Raw genomic sequence first — 15,216 nt, 5'->3', positions numbered from 1 at the left:
TAACTACTCATTCATATATTCAACTAGCAAGCATACAAGCCACTCTGCATATTAATTAAGGCTAACTTCCTTTTTGAAAAAAGATCCTGAAATACTGATCCTGTAAGGAAATGTGTAAATCACTGACTTTCAGCATATTCAAGCCTTCACTTCTCAATTTATTAAATAATATATAACTCAGTAAAATGCAAATGTTTGATAATAGAAATACCATTACCAAATTTAAGATGAACAGTAAAATGTAAACAATAAAAAATAAGACTAAAGCTGTGCAGTACAAAGGCACAGCATTGTTTTTCTTAGTTATGTATGACATCCTAAGAAAAACATATTACAAAGTGATGGTAACTTTGTGTTCTAGGTAACAGTTTTTAGATACAGTGTTCTGCGTTCTGCAGCTCTTAAAACTGTGGTGTTCTCAACCAGACACCCTGAGGAGGGGGAGGTGTGACTTCAAGGCAGGCTTGAGGCTGGTGCTAACGAGCAGGACTGATCTCCACTCCTGCAGCTCTAGGTCATGAGTTGAGGAACCTGGGAGGGAATCTAAGTCTACACAATTATTGTCCATTCTACACTGATCTATACCATGTGAGAATATTTTTCCCAAACACTAAAACTTATCCAAGCGGGAGAGGTTTGACTTAAAAGTGTATGTATGTATGTATGTATGTATGTATGTGTGTATGTATGTATGTATGTGTGTGTATGTATGCGTATGTGTGTATGTATGTGTGTGTATGTATGTATGTATGTGTGTGTATGTATGCATATGTGTATATGTATGTGTGTGTATGTATGTGTGTGTGTGTATATGTATATGTACATATATACACAAATGACCTGACTATACATGTATGTATGTATGTATACAATAAAAATCAAGAAATGGGAGCCAGGCATGACGTATTATACCTAAACTACCAGAACTTGAGAAGCTAAGACAGAAAGACTGGTATAAGTTCAAAGCCAGCATGAGGGACAGAATAAGACCCTGCCTCAAAACACACACATACACACACATACAGAGGGAGAGAAGAGAGTGAGAGAGTGTGTCTAGAGAGTGTGTGTCTACAAAGTGTCTGTGTGTAATATCTCCTAGTCAGGAACACTAAACGGCAAGGTGCTGATGACCTCTCCAGACTCGGTGACGATGGCGTCATAAACCCAGCGCCGGTTGCATCGGCACTCAGGGCCGCACTTGTTGGAGTTGCACTTGGGACAAGGGTAGAAGCAGCCCAGGCAGTTCTTCTCCAGGCAGTCACACAAGTCCATGTCGTTACAGAGTAGCCTGCCGCTTTTGTCGTACTTCCTCATAACTCTGCAAAGAGAAGACAATGGCGTCAGATAGCACTGCTGTCCTCACTGTGGTGAAGACACTCCTGCGCAGCTCCATCACGTGCATGGCCCTGTGACTCTCAGGGAACAGCATCCTGGAGGTTACCAGAAACAGCACCCACCCCAATATTGAACGGCAGTGATGACTTGGCACAGCCAGTATGCGCAGCCAGGCTTGTTGCTGAGAGCAACTTCATGGTCTGTGGTGATATACTGTGTTCCCTAATAAAATCTGCCCGAAGAGCAGAAGACAGAACAAGCCACTACTAGACTGAACATAGCAGCCAGGCAGTGGTGGCACACACCTTTAATCCCAGTACTGGGAAGCATACAGGCCTTTAATCTTAGGAAGTGATGGCTGGGTGGAGAAAGATATATAAGGTGTGAGGAGACAGGAACTAGAAGCCTTTTCGGATGAGGAAGCTCATTTGGCTAGAGGCCTATCAGCTGAGGCTTTTTCAGGCTGAGGAGTCCTAGAGGTAAAAGGTGGCTTATTCCTTTGTCTCTCTGATCTTTTAGCATTTACCCCAATATCTGGCTCTGGGTTTTTTACTAAGACCATTTAGGAATTTGTGTTACAATTGTCCAGCATTTCAGGGGCATATAATCATCCATCTAAGAACACTGGAAGAGCTAACCGAAGCTTCCTGTTAAAAAGGTTTTATATTTCCTTTAAAATAACATATTAATAGCATTTTTCTGTGGGGGCCTCTGTAGACACCATGGCCAGTATAGTGCTGATCTGTGTGAGTCAAGAAGAAAGTCTGATTCAGTAATCTGTAGCCAGTGTTGGTTCAAACTTCTAGAGTCCGACACCAGGCAGTTTATTTTAGGCATATTTAAAGACAGTACAATTTGGAAAAAAGTTTCCTGGTGTAACATAATCCCATGTGCACAATACAGTTTAAGGCATAATTAATTACATTGGAACTCTTTTCAAAATATATGTCACCTCTTCCATGAAGATGGGTTCTATAGACAGACTACATGTATTATATTAAGGGCCTAGGGGGGATCTGTTGTGTTCTCTGTCATAGAGATAGTGCAAAGATCACTAGGCTATAAACCACCTCACAGTCCTGATTGTACGGGTCTGCAGGGGCCAGGTGTGGCCTGGCCATACAGAGAGTGCAGAGGTCTCCAGGCTATTAACCACACCCACTCTCAGCCTTCTGAGTGGAAAACAGGTATACATACCTTCCATCAAACAGACAACCCTGCATGTTTAACAATCCTGGTTTCCCTAGTGCTTATCTGTGAGTGCAAGGACTTCATGCCCTCTACACTTTTCTACTAATTTTATAATCTTTTTCTCTCTTAAAAGTACTCTAGCAAAAACTACTACATTTATTAATGACTCAAGATGAGGACTATCAGTTACTACACCATAATCATTAAAGGGCGGGGGGGGGGGGGGGGGGGGGGAAAGAAGCTATTGGCAAAGGTTCCAGGTGCCTTTTCTTCTGTTTCTTTATAACTATTCTCCCCCCCCCCCCCGCCCCAGTGGACAGAAAATGTAAATAACCAAGGTGGCACCAGTCTGCATTGTAAGGCCCCGGGGAAGGCAAAATGTTCAGTGCCAAAGGGCAGCACTTCAGATCTTAGGTCCCCACACTTTCTCTGTCCACCTCTGCAGCATGCCTGCAGTGAAAGACTTTTATAGGAACTTTACCACCCACTCAAAACCAAACCACTTTCAATAGATCCTTCAAAACAGATCTGCTTGAAAGCCTTGGGAGTAGCTTATATATCTTACCACCATAAGCTCCAATGGCTGGCATTTCACTCATGCGGTCACAGTGGGCTGTGGAATAATCCTCCTGTACACTGTGACTATGTACTACTCTCATTGGTTAATAAAAAGCTGACAGGCTGGAAGCCAGGCAAGAAGTATAGATGGGACAGCCAGATACAGAAGACTCTGGTAAGAGGAAGAGCAGAGTCAGAGGAGTCGTCAGCCAGACACTGACGGAGCAGGAGATGAACGTGACATGTTAATAAAGGTACTGCCACATGGTAGAGCATGAATAAGGAATATGGGTTAACTTAAATTGTAAGAGCTGGTTAGTAATAAGCCTGAGATACTGGCCAAGCATTTGTAATTAATGTAAGCCCCGGTGTGTTTATTTGAGAATGACTTCAAGACAGGAAAACTTCGCCTACAGCAGTGGGTACCTCTGCATCCTTTGTTCCCAAGCCTAACACCTCCTCTCCTCCCGTTCAGTTGAAGTAATGCAGTTTCTTCCTTTCCCCCTTTCCTAGAAAAGTAAGAAAGGGTGAGGAACTGCCTCATGATCACACATTAGCTGGAATGCCTTCTAATTAAGATATTTTAAAAATATATTTGAATCTATCAACATTTTGTTTATGGTTTGCTTAATATGTATACATGATTTTTTAAATGATTCATATATGGGGCTGGAGAGATAGCTCAGTGGTTAATTAAGAGCATATACTGTTCTTCCACGGGACTGGAGGTCAATTCCCAGCATGCACCTAGGGTGGTTCATTTCTACCTGTAACTATATAGTGCCGGGGAAATCTGATACCTCTGGGCTCTGTGGGCACCTGCACTCACACACTTAATTAAAAATAATACATATAAATCATTTGTGTGGGAGAGAGAAATTATAAAATTATTTTGTTGTAATGTCACTTTTCCTTAATGAGAACTCACTGAAATTTTATCTTAAAAGCAATTTTATAAGATCAGCATAAATCATACTACATTTTATACATAAAAATGAGAGGAAACTATAATCAGGATATATTATATGAGAAGAGAATCTATTTTCAATAAGAGGGAAAAAATGAAAAAATAATATCATCCTTCCTACACATCAAATTTTCAAATGTGTATGCCCAGTTTTCACTCCTTCTGTTTCATAAAAATCATTTAAAATTTATGTGTATGTGTGAATGCCGTCTGTGTAGAGATCCTCTCCCTGCACAACCAGAAAATGGGGTCAGATTCCTGAGAGCTGGATTTGCAGGCAGCTGGGAGCTGCCCAAGGTGGGTGCGAAGTACCAGCTCATGTGCTCTGGAAGAACAGGAAGTGTTCCTCACTGCTGAGCCATCCCTCCAGTTCCCTACAGGGGAACATATTGTTTCCCCTTGTCATGCTGGAGTTGGAAGCCAGGGCCTTGCACATGCTAGGCAAGTGTTCCATCACTGAGTTACAACCTCAGGTACTGTATATTCCAACGTATTAACAGTCCTTGTATTTAATGATAGTATGGTAACCACTTCATATTTTGAATCTATCCCTATGGTTACATTATTTTTCCTTTTAATGATACTTCACTGTTATATTTAGTCAACTTTTCTACTAAAGGTATTATTTTAGTACAAGGCCCTTAAGAAAAAAAAAAAAGACTTAGATTACCGCCCACCCCCAAACCCAAACACATATACACAGTTTCCCAAAGTAACAAGCTGACTTTGAACTTGGAATCTTTCTGTCTCTGCATCCAAGTGCTGGCATTCTAGGCACAAGCCCTCTTGCTCTCAAAAATGTTGCCTATTTCTTAAAGATGCTAACATCCAGACATATGGGGTCTTAAGTGTACTACAGAAGAAATTTTTGAAATCGTAACAAGATGTAACTTTCAATGACTTTGCTTTAAAATCAAGGAGAACACATGCGATTTTTAACCCCGTAAATCAAATAGGTCATGACCTTACTTGTGCTTCCCAGAAAAATACTCGTTCATTTTCGACATCCGTGCCTTTTTTTTCTGCTGCCTCGTCTCAGGGTTAAAATCGGCCACCTGTGGCCCAGGGTTTTGAAAGGCCAAGCATTTCAACTGCCGTTCTATCTGTTGCTGTGAAATGAACACAGTGTTTAAGTATTTTCATTCATTTTTCATTCTTTCAAAATGGACTGCCAGTAGCTCTTATCAAAAGAGCGTGGAAATGTGTTTGATTCATAAGGAAAAACCAACAGTTTAATCTGATTAAAGTTTCTAGAGGCGATGCATTCTCAAATTAGGCCATTCTTTCTAAATACAGGGTGTAAAGTACAGGTGATGAAAATGTGGAAAGAATCAAGAGAGAATAGTAGACTTGTTTATACCTGCAAAACACCTGCCAGCCTTTCAAACCTGATGGGGACAAACATCAGAACTGGCTTTTTCCTGGGCATAAGGACACAGCAGTCGCGATCCTTCCTCAGCCATCACAGAAGAAGCTCATATACAATGTCAAAGCCATGAGAAGCCAAGGCACACACCCTCCTCCTCCTCGGCCAACTCCAGCCTCTGGAATGGGTCTCAAAACCATTGCCTGTCCTGGGCTGCACACACCCTCAGGCTTCAACACAGACAGTGCCACGGAGGCTTTCACTCTCAATCAAAGCCAGATCTGAGCAAGGAAAATCTTGCGAGGACTACTTTCTGGATGTTAGGGAAAATCTCCAAAAGTCTTTGTTGGGGAAACTTTTGTATTCAGAAATAAAACGGGGCCTGATTGTGAAGGCAAGAAACAAGACCCTTCAACCAAGACATGACGATGTGAGACTTGAAAGATGGCTCAGTGGTTAAGAGCGCTTGCTGTTCTTGCAGACGACGGAGTTCGACTCCCAGCACCTACATGGCGGCTCACAGTCATCTCTAACTCCAGTTCCAAGGGTCCCAAGAGCCTCCTCTGGCCTTTGCAGGCACCAGACACACACACGCACACGCACACGCACACGCACACACACACGCACGCACGCACGCGCGCGCGCACGCAGTCAAACACTCACATATTCACAACACTCACATGTTCACAAAAATAAAGAGGTGACTCTTTGTTATTGCTGTCATTGCTTGTTTCTTTGAGACCAGTCCCACTCGACAGTAGGCCAGCCTAGAACTCACTATGGAACCCGGGCTGGCCTTGAACTTGTGGCAATCCTCCTGCTTCAGGCTCTCAAGGGCTGAGGTTACAAGTGTGTGTGTACTCTAGCCAGTGTGAGGACATGTTCTAAGCATGTAACAGATGTCATAGAAAGAGAAACATTCTTCTGAAGAAGTTCAGAAGAAAATAACCTGGGTAACTTGAAAGCACACAGGCCAGAGTCCACTGGAAATGCAATTCCTAAAACACCAACAGGACACTTTCAATGTAACAGATAGGCCTTTTGCCGCTTAGCTAGCTTAATAGTAGTCTAGGTCATCTACCTTGGATATTAGAAACATTTCCTTAGAGTTTCGTCTTGATGGGGGTACACTGGTTTGCTTTACAGACGTGCTCTATGAAACAGCTCTACCCGTGGGTATAGCTACGAAAGCCGTAAACCCAGCACTCTCTAGTCCTGCTCCCAGTTTCATAGCAAGAAGCCAGGAACAAACAGCAGATGAGCCGGCTGCTGTTCAAGTCTTGGCTCTGCCCATCGTAAACTGTGTAAACTGAACAAGTTCTTGCCTCTCTAAGCCTTAGCGGCTCGATTTTGTAAAATAAGGCTATTACTATCTTGTGGTAAGACTTGGGTGAGGTGATATACATAAAGCATTTAGAGCCATGACAGGGTTAAGAACAAAATGCAAATGTATTAACTAAATAAAAGACCTGACTTATAGTGGTATTGGCTCTGCCCATGACCTTGGGTTATAGGGCCCGAAGGAGGCGGTGCTTCTTGCTGTCCTACATGACCTCTTAAAAGGAACAGGAAGGGTCACGAGGCCCTTCTCCCTGGTTCTTGCTTCCTGGCATGAGCTGACTGCCAGGTGGATTCGCTCCTGGTCAGAACAGAAGACAACATCAGCTGTTTACTTGGTTCTGTATTCGTGAGTGTATTTCCTCAATTTACACCCTAATAAATTCCATAATACCCGTTAAACAGACTCCCATGGATTTCTTGCTGTATTGACTAGATTCTTTTCAAATATTCCATTGTGAGGACCAGACTTCATTACATGGATCACTAGACTAAAAGTAAGGAACACAAAGCAAAGAGGAAATTCTCCAGACAATGCCAAGCGCTGAATAGCAAAGTTTTCTCACGAGGTGCTGACGTCTGCCCTGCCGTCACGTCCACAGCCATCTCAGACGCCCCATGCTAGAGGCTCAACCAATAACCCGGAATCATGAAACCTGCGTGCTATACCAGTTGCTTTTGTCCAATCTGACTGCTTTTCTCTGGAAACATTGGATTTGTGGATTCTTCTTGAGGGGAGCTGTTCTTATCGATCGGTTCACTCATTGTGGCCACTAAAAAGGCAATGGGAAAGAAATGAAACATCAGTATCCGACACGTCCATGCTTCATCTTAGAATTTTCTTTTGATCTCCATGCAAGCCGTCTTTACATTCAAAGCCAGACTACATGAGAAAGCCCTGCTCCTCCCCTCCCCCCCCCCGCCCCGGTCCCTCTTAACCGCCTGCATCTAACTCCCCACAAACATTCTAACGATGTCTTTCCAGGTGCCCCGATGAGAAATTGCTCGTCCTTTTTACCACCCTCAGTATCGTGGACGGCTCTGGAGCAGACAACACTGAGGACCAACCCTCTTGTTTAGGAAGAATAAATTATTCATTCTTGCCGGGCGGTGGTGGCGCACGCCTTTAATCCCAGCACTCGGGAGGCAGAGCCAGGCGGATCGCTGTGAGTTCGAGGCCAGCCTGGGCTACCAAGTGAGCTCCAGGAAAGGCGCAAAGCTACACAGAGAAACCCTGTCTCGAAAAAACCAAAAAAAAAAAAAAAAAAAAAAAAAAAAAAAAAAAAAAATTATTCATTCTTTTCCCTTCGTGCTTATTCTCGTGGGGTTGGGGAGTGGGAAGTAAGATGTGCAAAGGCCATACGTCTCTAGTAACCGTAACGCTTATATCCATTCTCGTGGCTTCTGCTAGATCCAATTGGCTCAAGGGCATGTCTGTGGGGATTATCTTGATTTTGTTAATCTGAGGCGAGAAGCCATCCATTATGGGTGGCACTACTCCCTAGGCAACGGATCCTGAGCCGTGAAAGAGGAAAGAAAGCAATATGAGGGCAAGCATGCATACAGTCACTGCTGTCTCATCCTTGACTATGTATATAACGTGACCCTTAAGCTCCTGCCACTGTGCCCTCCCTACACTGATGAACAGACTCTACGTACCCTGGACCTGTAAGGTAAAATAAAGCTTTTCTCCCTTAAATTACTTTCGTCAGATTATTTTATCACACAACAGAAAAATACTGACCACACCCCCACTCCAGCTTTCTGATGTATTTCTAATGCAACTTCAGCTAAATGCTAGTCATTGATTTTTTTTTTAATATAACAATCGGTTTCTAAAATGGCTGTGATTTAATTAAAACCACTTCATCAATGCATCAGGATGTCGTTATGTGTGCACCATCTCTTTGCACATATGTGGGAGACTGATCACAAACAATGCTGATCATATGTTTACGGTGCAGGGCTGGTCTGTGGCATTCCAAAAGAAAAGGCTACACTACAGAAGAGACTCTCACAATCTCGGCTGCTTTCCTCATCTCTCAGCAGTCACCAGGCTGATCACAGGTTATTTCTTCCAAAGGAACCCCGAGTTAACTCTGTTTGGTTGGTTTGGGTCATTTGGTATTAGCTCTTCGTTGGCTACAGAAGACCTATCAGTGGGTCTTAGTTAAGGAAATGCTGAGTTTTTTTCCAATATATATTCTTCCTTTGCATTCTTTATTGGATAATCCATCTTAAACACAACAGGGACTACAATGTGACCAGTGGTAGTAGACATGGTGGCAATACATTACCCTTCACCAAGATGGCAGCTTGATTAACTTTTAGACAGGTTTCTTTCTGGAATTTCCTTCCATGGAACACTTACTTAAAAAATGAAAGCCTGGCAATTAGAAACATGTTTCTTGCCCTTCAGCATCAGTCATTTCAGAACAGAATTGTCCTTCTCAAAGACCTGGAAACCATTCATCTGAAATGTAATCATCAGGAAGTAGCATCTTCTCTTCCATTCTACATGAGCAAACAGGAGTCTAGCTTTGAACAAGAATAACTATCAAATGCAAGTGGCCCTGTCACTGAGAAAAACATCTGCAAACTCAGAACTCACTCACGGTCCTTAGCACATCCTACTTTCCAGCATTCCTGTGTACCCCAAGTTTCCCAGTACTTTTCTAGTAGTATATCCCACCCACTAAGAACCCTTTCACCTTCCGCTTCAAGGGAGTTAAGTTCAAACTGAATTTTGGTTTTTTTTTTTTCAGTAGACTTGAATAGTCTTCCTTGTATGTTTAAAAATGGCCTCCATGTTTGTCAACAAATGAATGGGTAATGTGATATATATATGGAGTATTATCCACCCACAAAGAAGAATAAAAATGTGTCATTTACAGGGGGAAATGGGTGAAATTACAGAACATAGGAAGACAAATATCAATAGGTAAGTAAAGAGAAGGAAGAAAAGCAGGAAGAATAGAAAAGAAGATATGACATGAAAGTAGATGAGAGAAGGATAAGGGAAGAGAGTCAGAGGAGAGAGAGTAGAGAAGAAAAAGGAAAAGGTAAGAGGGTTAATAGACTGATCCATTATATAACTGTCTAGAGAAATCCAACAGTGAAGCCTATTCACTTTATTATTAAAATAAGATTATTTTTAATGAGGAGGAACTTAAGAGCAGAGAATTGCACTTAGTGCAATTTATTTCTTTGACACTCACATGCAAATTCAGATTTGTTCAAACAGAATGGCAGATTATTTTCCAACGTGTGTGAAGACAAAAATCATGTGAAGCTATTTTAAAATCATAGAGTCCCTGCTGAGTCCAAGATCACCCAGAGTTATAGAAAGAGTCTTCCGAACTGTGTAATTATAAACTCTCTGTTACAATCCCATTATAGGACATAATGGAAAATATCAGAAGAAAATGAGGTATGTTTCCCTACCCAATCTGGTCATCTCACCTTAGAGCTGTTACCCATACTCTCTTTTCAGTCCTGTCCATAGGACGCACTCTAAGTATGTTTATGTCCCTAAATAGGAAATTTTTATCTTATTTTTGCTAAAAGATCTTAGTGATTCCTCTCTGCTTCCATCCCGTGTCCCTGGCATATCAGCGAAGGTCCTTCACGGCTGTCTCTAAAAGACGCCTAGACTCGGCACCCAGCACCTGAGCCAACCCTCACCTTCACTGCCTTGGCCGACTGTTCTCCCATCTCTCACGTAACTAAAACCTTTCCCTTTGAGCCCTGGGTCCTCTCCAATCCAACATGCTATCCTGATTCACTAGGATCCCTTTCTCTCTGGGCCTCCATTTATGGTTGGTTGTTTTTATTCTTTGCTCTTACTCTTTGGGGAGGGGGGCGCCACCCAGCTCCCAAAAAATATATGGAGTCTTATTCTTACTTATAAATGCCTGGCCTTAGCTTGGCTAATTTCTAGCCAGCTTTTCTTAACTTATCCCATCTACCTTTTGCCTCTGGGCTTTTACACCTTTCTGTATTCCTGTATATCTTTTCTTTCCTTCTTATTCCATGTCTGGCCATGTGACTGGGTGGCCAGCCCCTTCTTTTCTTGCTCCTTGATCCTTTTTTTTCCCCAGATTTCTCCTCCTATTTATTCTCTCTGTCTGCCAGCCCTGCCTGTCCTGCCTGTCCTGCCTAGCTATTGGCTGTTCAGCTCTTTATAGACCAATCAGGTGTTGTACACAGGCAAAGTAACAAAGCTTCAAAGAGTTAAACAAATGCAACAGAAAAGATTGCAACACATCTTGCATGATTAAACCAATGTTCCACAGCATAAACAAATATAACACATCTTAAACTAATATTCTATAACATTGATTAGGAGCTACTTTAAAACAATGTCCAAAAGAAACCCCAAGCCCTCTATTTTCTTTACATAATAAATATTCTTCCTCAAAGGAAAGATTTTTTTAAAAGATGTTTCCATAGGCAAGAGCTTTTCCTGAAACACTATGGAATTTGAAGTACACAGAGCTAATTGATTTCTTATGAAACTCCTTCACTCAAAGCACTTTTGCTGAAGTCACTCATGAAATTTGGGTTCCCATGAATACTCTAGGGGGCAAAGCTGCTCTTTTGAGGTCTTATTTTCATTTTGTTGCTGTGATAAAATACTCTGACAAAAGCAACTTAAGGGAGAAGGGGTTTATTTTTAGCACACAGGTCCAGGTTAGATACTGTCTATTAATGCTGGGAAATCAGTTACAAGAGCTTGAGACACTGTATCCATAATAAAAGACAATGAAACAGGAATGAAGTATGCAAGTTTGCCCTCATCTTTCTCTCCCCTTTTACAGTTCAGAATCCCTTCCCTAGGGAATGGTGTCACCCATAATAAGCAGCCCTCTCACTTCAACTAACACAATCAAGATAATCCTCCACAAAGCATGCTCACAGGCCAACTTGATCTAAACAACTTCTCATTGAGATTCTCTCCTTGGGTGATTCTAGAGTGTGTTAAGTTAAACTGATTAAATTAAAACTAACCATTATGTGTGCCAGATAAATAAAAATGGAATTATAATACAATTCCACCAGGCACTAAATTGTAATTGGCTATTATTATCAGCCCAAAAACATTTGTCCCAGGAAAGTACTAAAATAGTTAGAACTAACTCTTTTTCCCTTGGATGATGTTCCTAAGGTAGAAGTTTCTAACCAGACAGTACAGGAGGTCTTTGAATATAAATAAGTAAATTGTACATAATTATGTCCACTAACTTCTAACTGAAGTTCTGTCTGCCGATGCAATTTCTGACATACACACAAAATATTAGGAACCTCTTCGAAGAACCCACTGTCACCATCCCCACCACCATGGTGATGGAAATGAAGGCTCACAGCTCAGGACTGTCCCAGCTAGGGAAGAAGCACATTCCTAAGCATGGGGCAGGACACATAGAAAACCCTGAGTTACTACATTTGACTAAAAGAACATGAAATCAGTATGCCCCACATTGTGTTTTGTTCTAGCTATTTCAGATGAGTTATGCAAGATCTCAAACACAGGTCAAGTCCAAGCAAAGAGGCTTCTAGACTCCTAATATAGACTACTGGAGCAGAGCCAGCCCAAGATTGGTCAGTATAGGAAAGAGAACAGGCTGGTCATAGTGGAAATCACCTAATTCCTAAGCTCATTGGGCAAGTCAACAGAGAGATTACTGCAGAGAATACTGTCTTCCTGCAGGTAATAGTTCCCTGCTTTACATTCTGATCCATACTCCTTTATTTAACTTAAACAGGAAGCCTGAGTTACTCTAGATGCATGCTTGCCTGAACACTCATTTTCCTTTGAAGTCAGTTCAGTTTTGTTTGTTTTTGTTTTCAAGACAGGGTCTCACTATATAGCTCTGCCTTACCTAGGATGGCCTTGAACTCACAGAGATATATCTGCCTGCCTCTGTCTCCCGAGTGCTGGGATTAAAGACCTGTACCACCACTGCCCTGAAGTCTCCCTTTTCATATTAGACTATGTAGCCTCTCAGATTTGACATTCCTACATTTAACTATACTTGCTAAAGTAATTATCTCCAAATAAAGTCACAGTGGAATTTGGTCTTCAACTCATTTATTTATAATTCAGTCCATTACAATTGAATTTACTCATTTAAATTAACTTTTTTTTAAAGGTACATTAGACTGCTACTGTATAGCTGTATTTTTCTCTAGCACTGATCTAGATCATCCCTTCTTAGGTGGAGCGTCAGATGAAGCAGTGGCTTATTCCTGGTTCATGGTGGCTAAATTATCCATGGTGGATAAGCAGCGTTTGCTTTAAAACCCAAAGTTGAACACACTGCGGAAGCTTCGGGGCCTCTCTTACCAGGGAGAGAGGTTAACCCAAATCTCTGTCATGTTCCCTCTGAGGCACAGGCCACCAAGAAAGCTGCAGACAAAATAACCCACACTTTAATCACACTTATCTTTAGGGTTCCTTGGCGTATTACTTTTGTTGTGCCTGGAATGAAACACCCTGAGAAGGTTTAATAATAAAGGAGGAAGGGTTTTATGTTTGCTTACAGTTCAGAGGGATACGGCTCACTATGGCAGGAAGTAAGTCCGTAGGAATGGGAGACAGCTGCTCACGTGTATCTACGATCAGGAAGCACAGAAAATAAACAGGAAGTGGGGTTAGGCTATAAAACCTCAAGGCCCGCCCCCACTGACTTACTTCCTCCCGTGAGGCCCCATCAACTAAAGATTCCGCAACCCTTCCAACAACCCCATCAGCTGGGGTCTACACGCTCAAACACGTGAGCCTCGCGGCGGGGAGAGGTTAACGTCAAACCACCTGGAGTTAATTTTAGGACAGCTGATTGTGTCTTGTACAGGAACGAAGGAGTATTGTTCAGCTCTATCGCAAAGGCATCTATCTGCAAGTCACCAAAGCAGGAAAAATGTTTGGCTTAAACGTTAGCCCCAGAATTGGCCTCTGTTTTCAAAACTCAGTATCAGATAAAGCCATGTACTCAGAGATACTATCTGTAAGAGTCCCCTGCAAGCTCTTTAGAGGTAAGAACTGTGCACACATGCATGCAAAAAAGGGGAACTATTTCTTCATCTCATTCTGCCATGAGCCTCGGTTTCTGTCCTTGCTAAAAATACTACGCCACTGCGGTAATTGACGGGTGTCTGATTCCACGAAGGGCATTTTTTGGAAGAGGCGGTGCCGTGGTCAATTAACTGACTCCCTTGCCGATGCCTCCCAACTGAGTGAGCCCTTTTCAAAGCCACAAAACTGCTTATTAATCCCTTTTTAAAAAAAAAAAAAACAGCAAAAAGCATCTATTGTCATGTGTTCATAAGAATTAAAAGTATTGAGCTGCGTTTGGCGTCTTATCTCCGTAATCCCAGGACTTAAGAGGCTAAAGTAGGAAGCCTGTCTTGAGTTTAAAGCCAGCCTGAGCTACGCAGTACAGTTAGTTCCTGGCAGGCCTGGGTTACAGTGTGAAACGCTCTCAAAAGAAAAAGAAAAGAAAACAAACAAAGCTAAAAGTAACCTTTTGAGCCTGTGGTTAAACAAACAATTCTAGTTCTTTAGAAACAGCTGTACCTACAGATAACTAGAGATACTTTTGGAGCTATTGTCTATACCAAACACACATACACAGAGGGTGGGGGGAAGGGAGGGAGGGGAAAGAAGAGAGAGAGGCCGGGGAGTTCTTTGGCTCCATATAAAAACACACCTAGTTATTTAAAATTATTTGAAAGTGTACTTAGCAGAGACTCTGGCAATCAAAGAGTAGAATGTTTCCACATACTTAGTGTGTTTGCAATCGTGCATCTGTTCAAAACTGCCCCCGCCCCCCACGTCACCACCAAAATGTTGGTCCAGGTCAGTGAGTGACAGGTCACCGGCTGCAAGGACCCTATTCACGAAGTAGACCTCTTGGATTCTGCACTCAGTGCAAAATTCAATGCAGTGTTAAGGGTTATGAAAGACAGAGATGAGTTTGCCATGCCCCACCGATAGGAGAGGAAGACTCTGAGGAGACCAGAGGACAGGACCGTTTTCAGCATCATCCCCATTTAATAACCCACAGAAGCTCTCATCTCAGTGCTAAAGCCTGGAGGGTCTTCCTCCCAGGTCCCAACATCCCTGTAATATTTATTAGTTTTCACTTCGTTTGGTCCCCCACTGCAGTAAAGGAACTCGGATTGTCTTCCACTCTCAACACATGAACTGGGCAGTGTGAACTCAGAGTGAGCACTCTGTGCCCGGCGTGTGCCCGCTCTCTCTGCCTGATTTAATCTGCATTGTTAGCGAAGCCCTGTTCAAAGGACCTGCCGGGTTTATTGCTCCCTGCCTCTTAACGGCGGTTGCCTAACCAAGCGAAAGTAGTAGTTGGTAAACGGAAGCACACATACCTTTCAGGAGGCTAAAAGGAAGGGAGGAACACAGGAAAGAAAGAGAAACTGTTTTGTCTTGCTTCCTTTG

General features: G+C 42.4%; 1 protein-coding gene across 1 annotated transcript; it reads right to left on the bottom strand.

Moving 5' to 3' along the window:
• Window positions 1-137: 137 nt before the first annotated feature.
• On the bottom strand, window positions 138-15,216 carry Arl14epl (ARF like GTPase 14 effector protein like). The gene is made up of 5 exons (XM_006977655.4): window positions 15,147-15,216; window positions 13,299-13,370; window positions 7,425-7,528; window positions 5,021-5,160; window positions 138-1,318 (listed from the first exon to the last, which is right to left on the bottom strand). The coding sequence occupies exons 3-5, from the start codon at window positions 7,518-7,520 to the stop codon at window positions 1,096-1,098; spliced, it is 459 nt and encodes a 152-aa protein (XP_006977717.1). The 5' UTR covers window positions 7,521-7,528; window positions 13,299-13,370; window positions 15,147-15,216; the 3' UTR covers window positions 138-1,095.

The sequence above is a fragment of the Peromyscus maniculatus genome, chromosome 19 (assembly GCF_049852395.1).
Source record: "Peromyscus maniculatus bairdii isolate BWxNUB_F1_BW_parent chromosome 19, HU_Pman_BW_mat_3.1, whole genome shotgun sequence".
Lineage (NCBI taxonomy): Eukaryota > Metazoa > Chordata > Mammalia > Rodentia > Cricetidae > Peromyscus > Peromyscus maniculatus.
The sequence above is the reverse complement of the archived record's forward strand: the minus strand, read 5'-3'. Positions and strand labels throughout refer to the sequence as shown.

What these genes read in the sequence shown, in the direction of transcription:
- Arl14epl (XM_006977655.4), bottom strand. Translation starts at nt 7,520, where the DNA reads ATGAGTGAACCGATCGATAAGAACAGCTCCCCTCAAGAAGAATCCACA. An exon ending in AGATTGGACAAAAGCAACTG is followed by an intron (nt 5,161 to 7,424) that starts GTATAGCACGCA and finishes TTCATTTCACAG; the next exon opens with CAACAGATAGAACGGCAGTT. An exon ending in TATTTTTCTGGGAAGCACAA is followed by an intron (nt 1,319 to 5,020) that starts GTAAGGTCATGA and finishes TTCTCTTTGCAG; the next exon opens with AGTTATGAGGAAGTACGACA.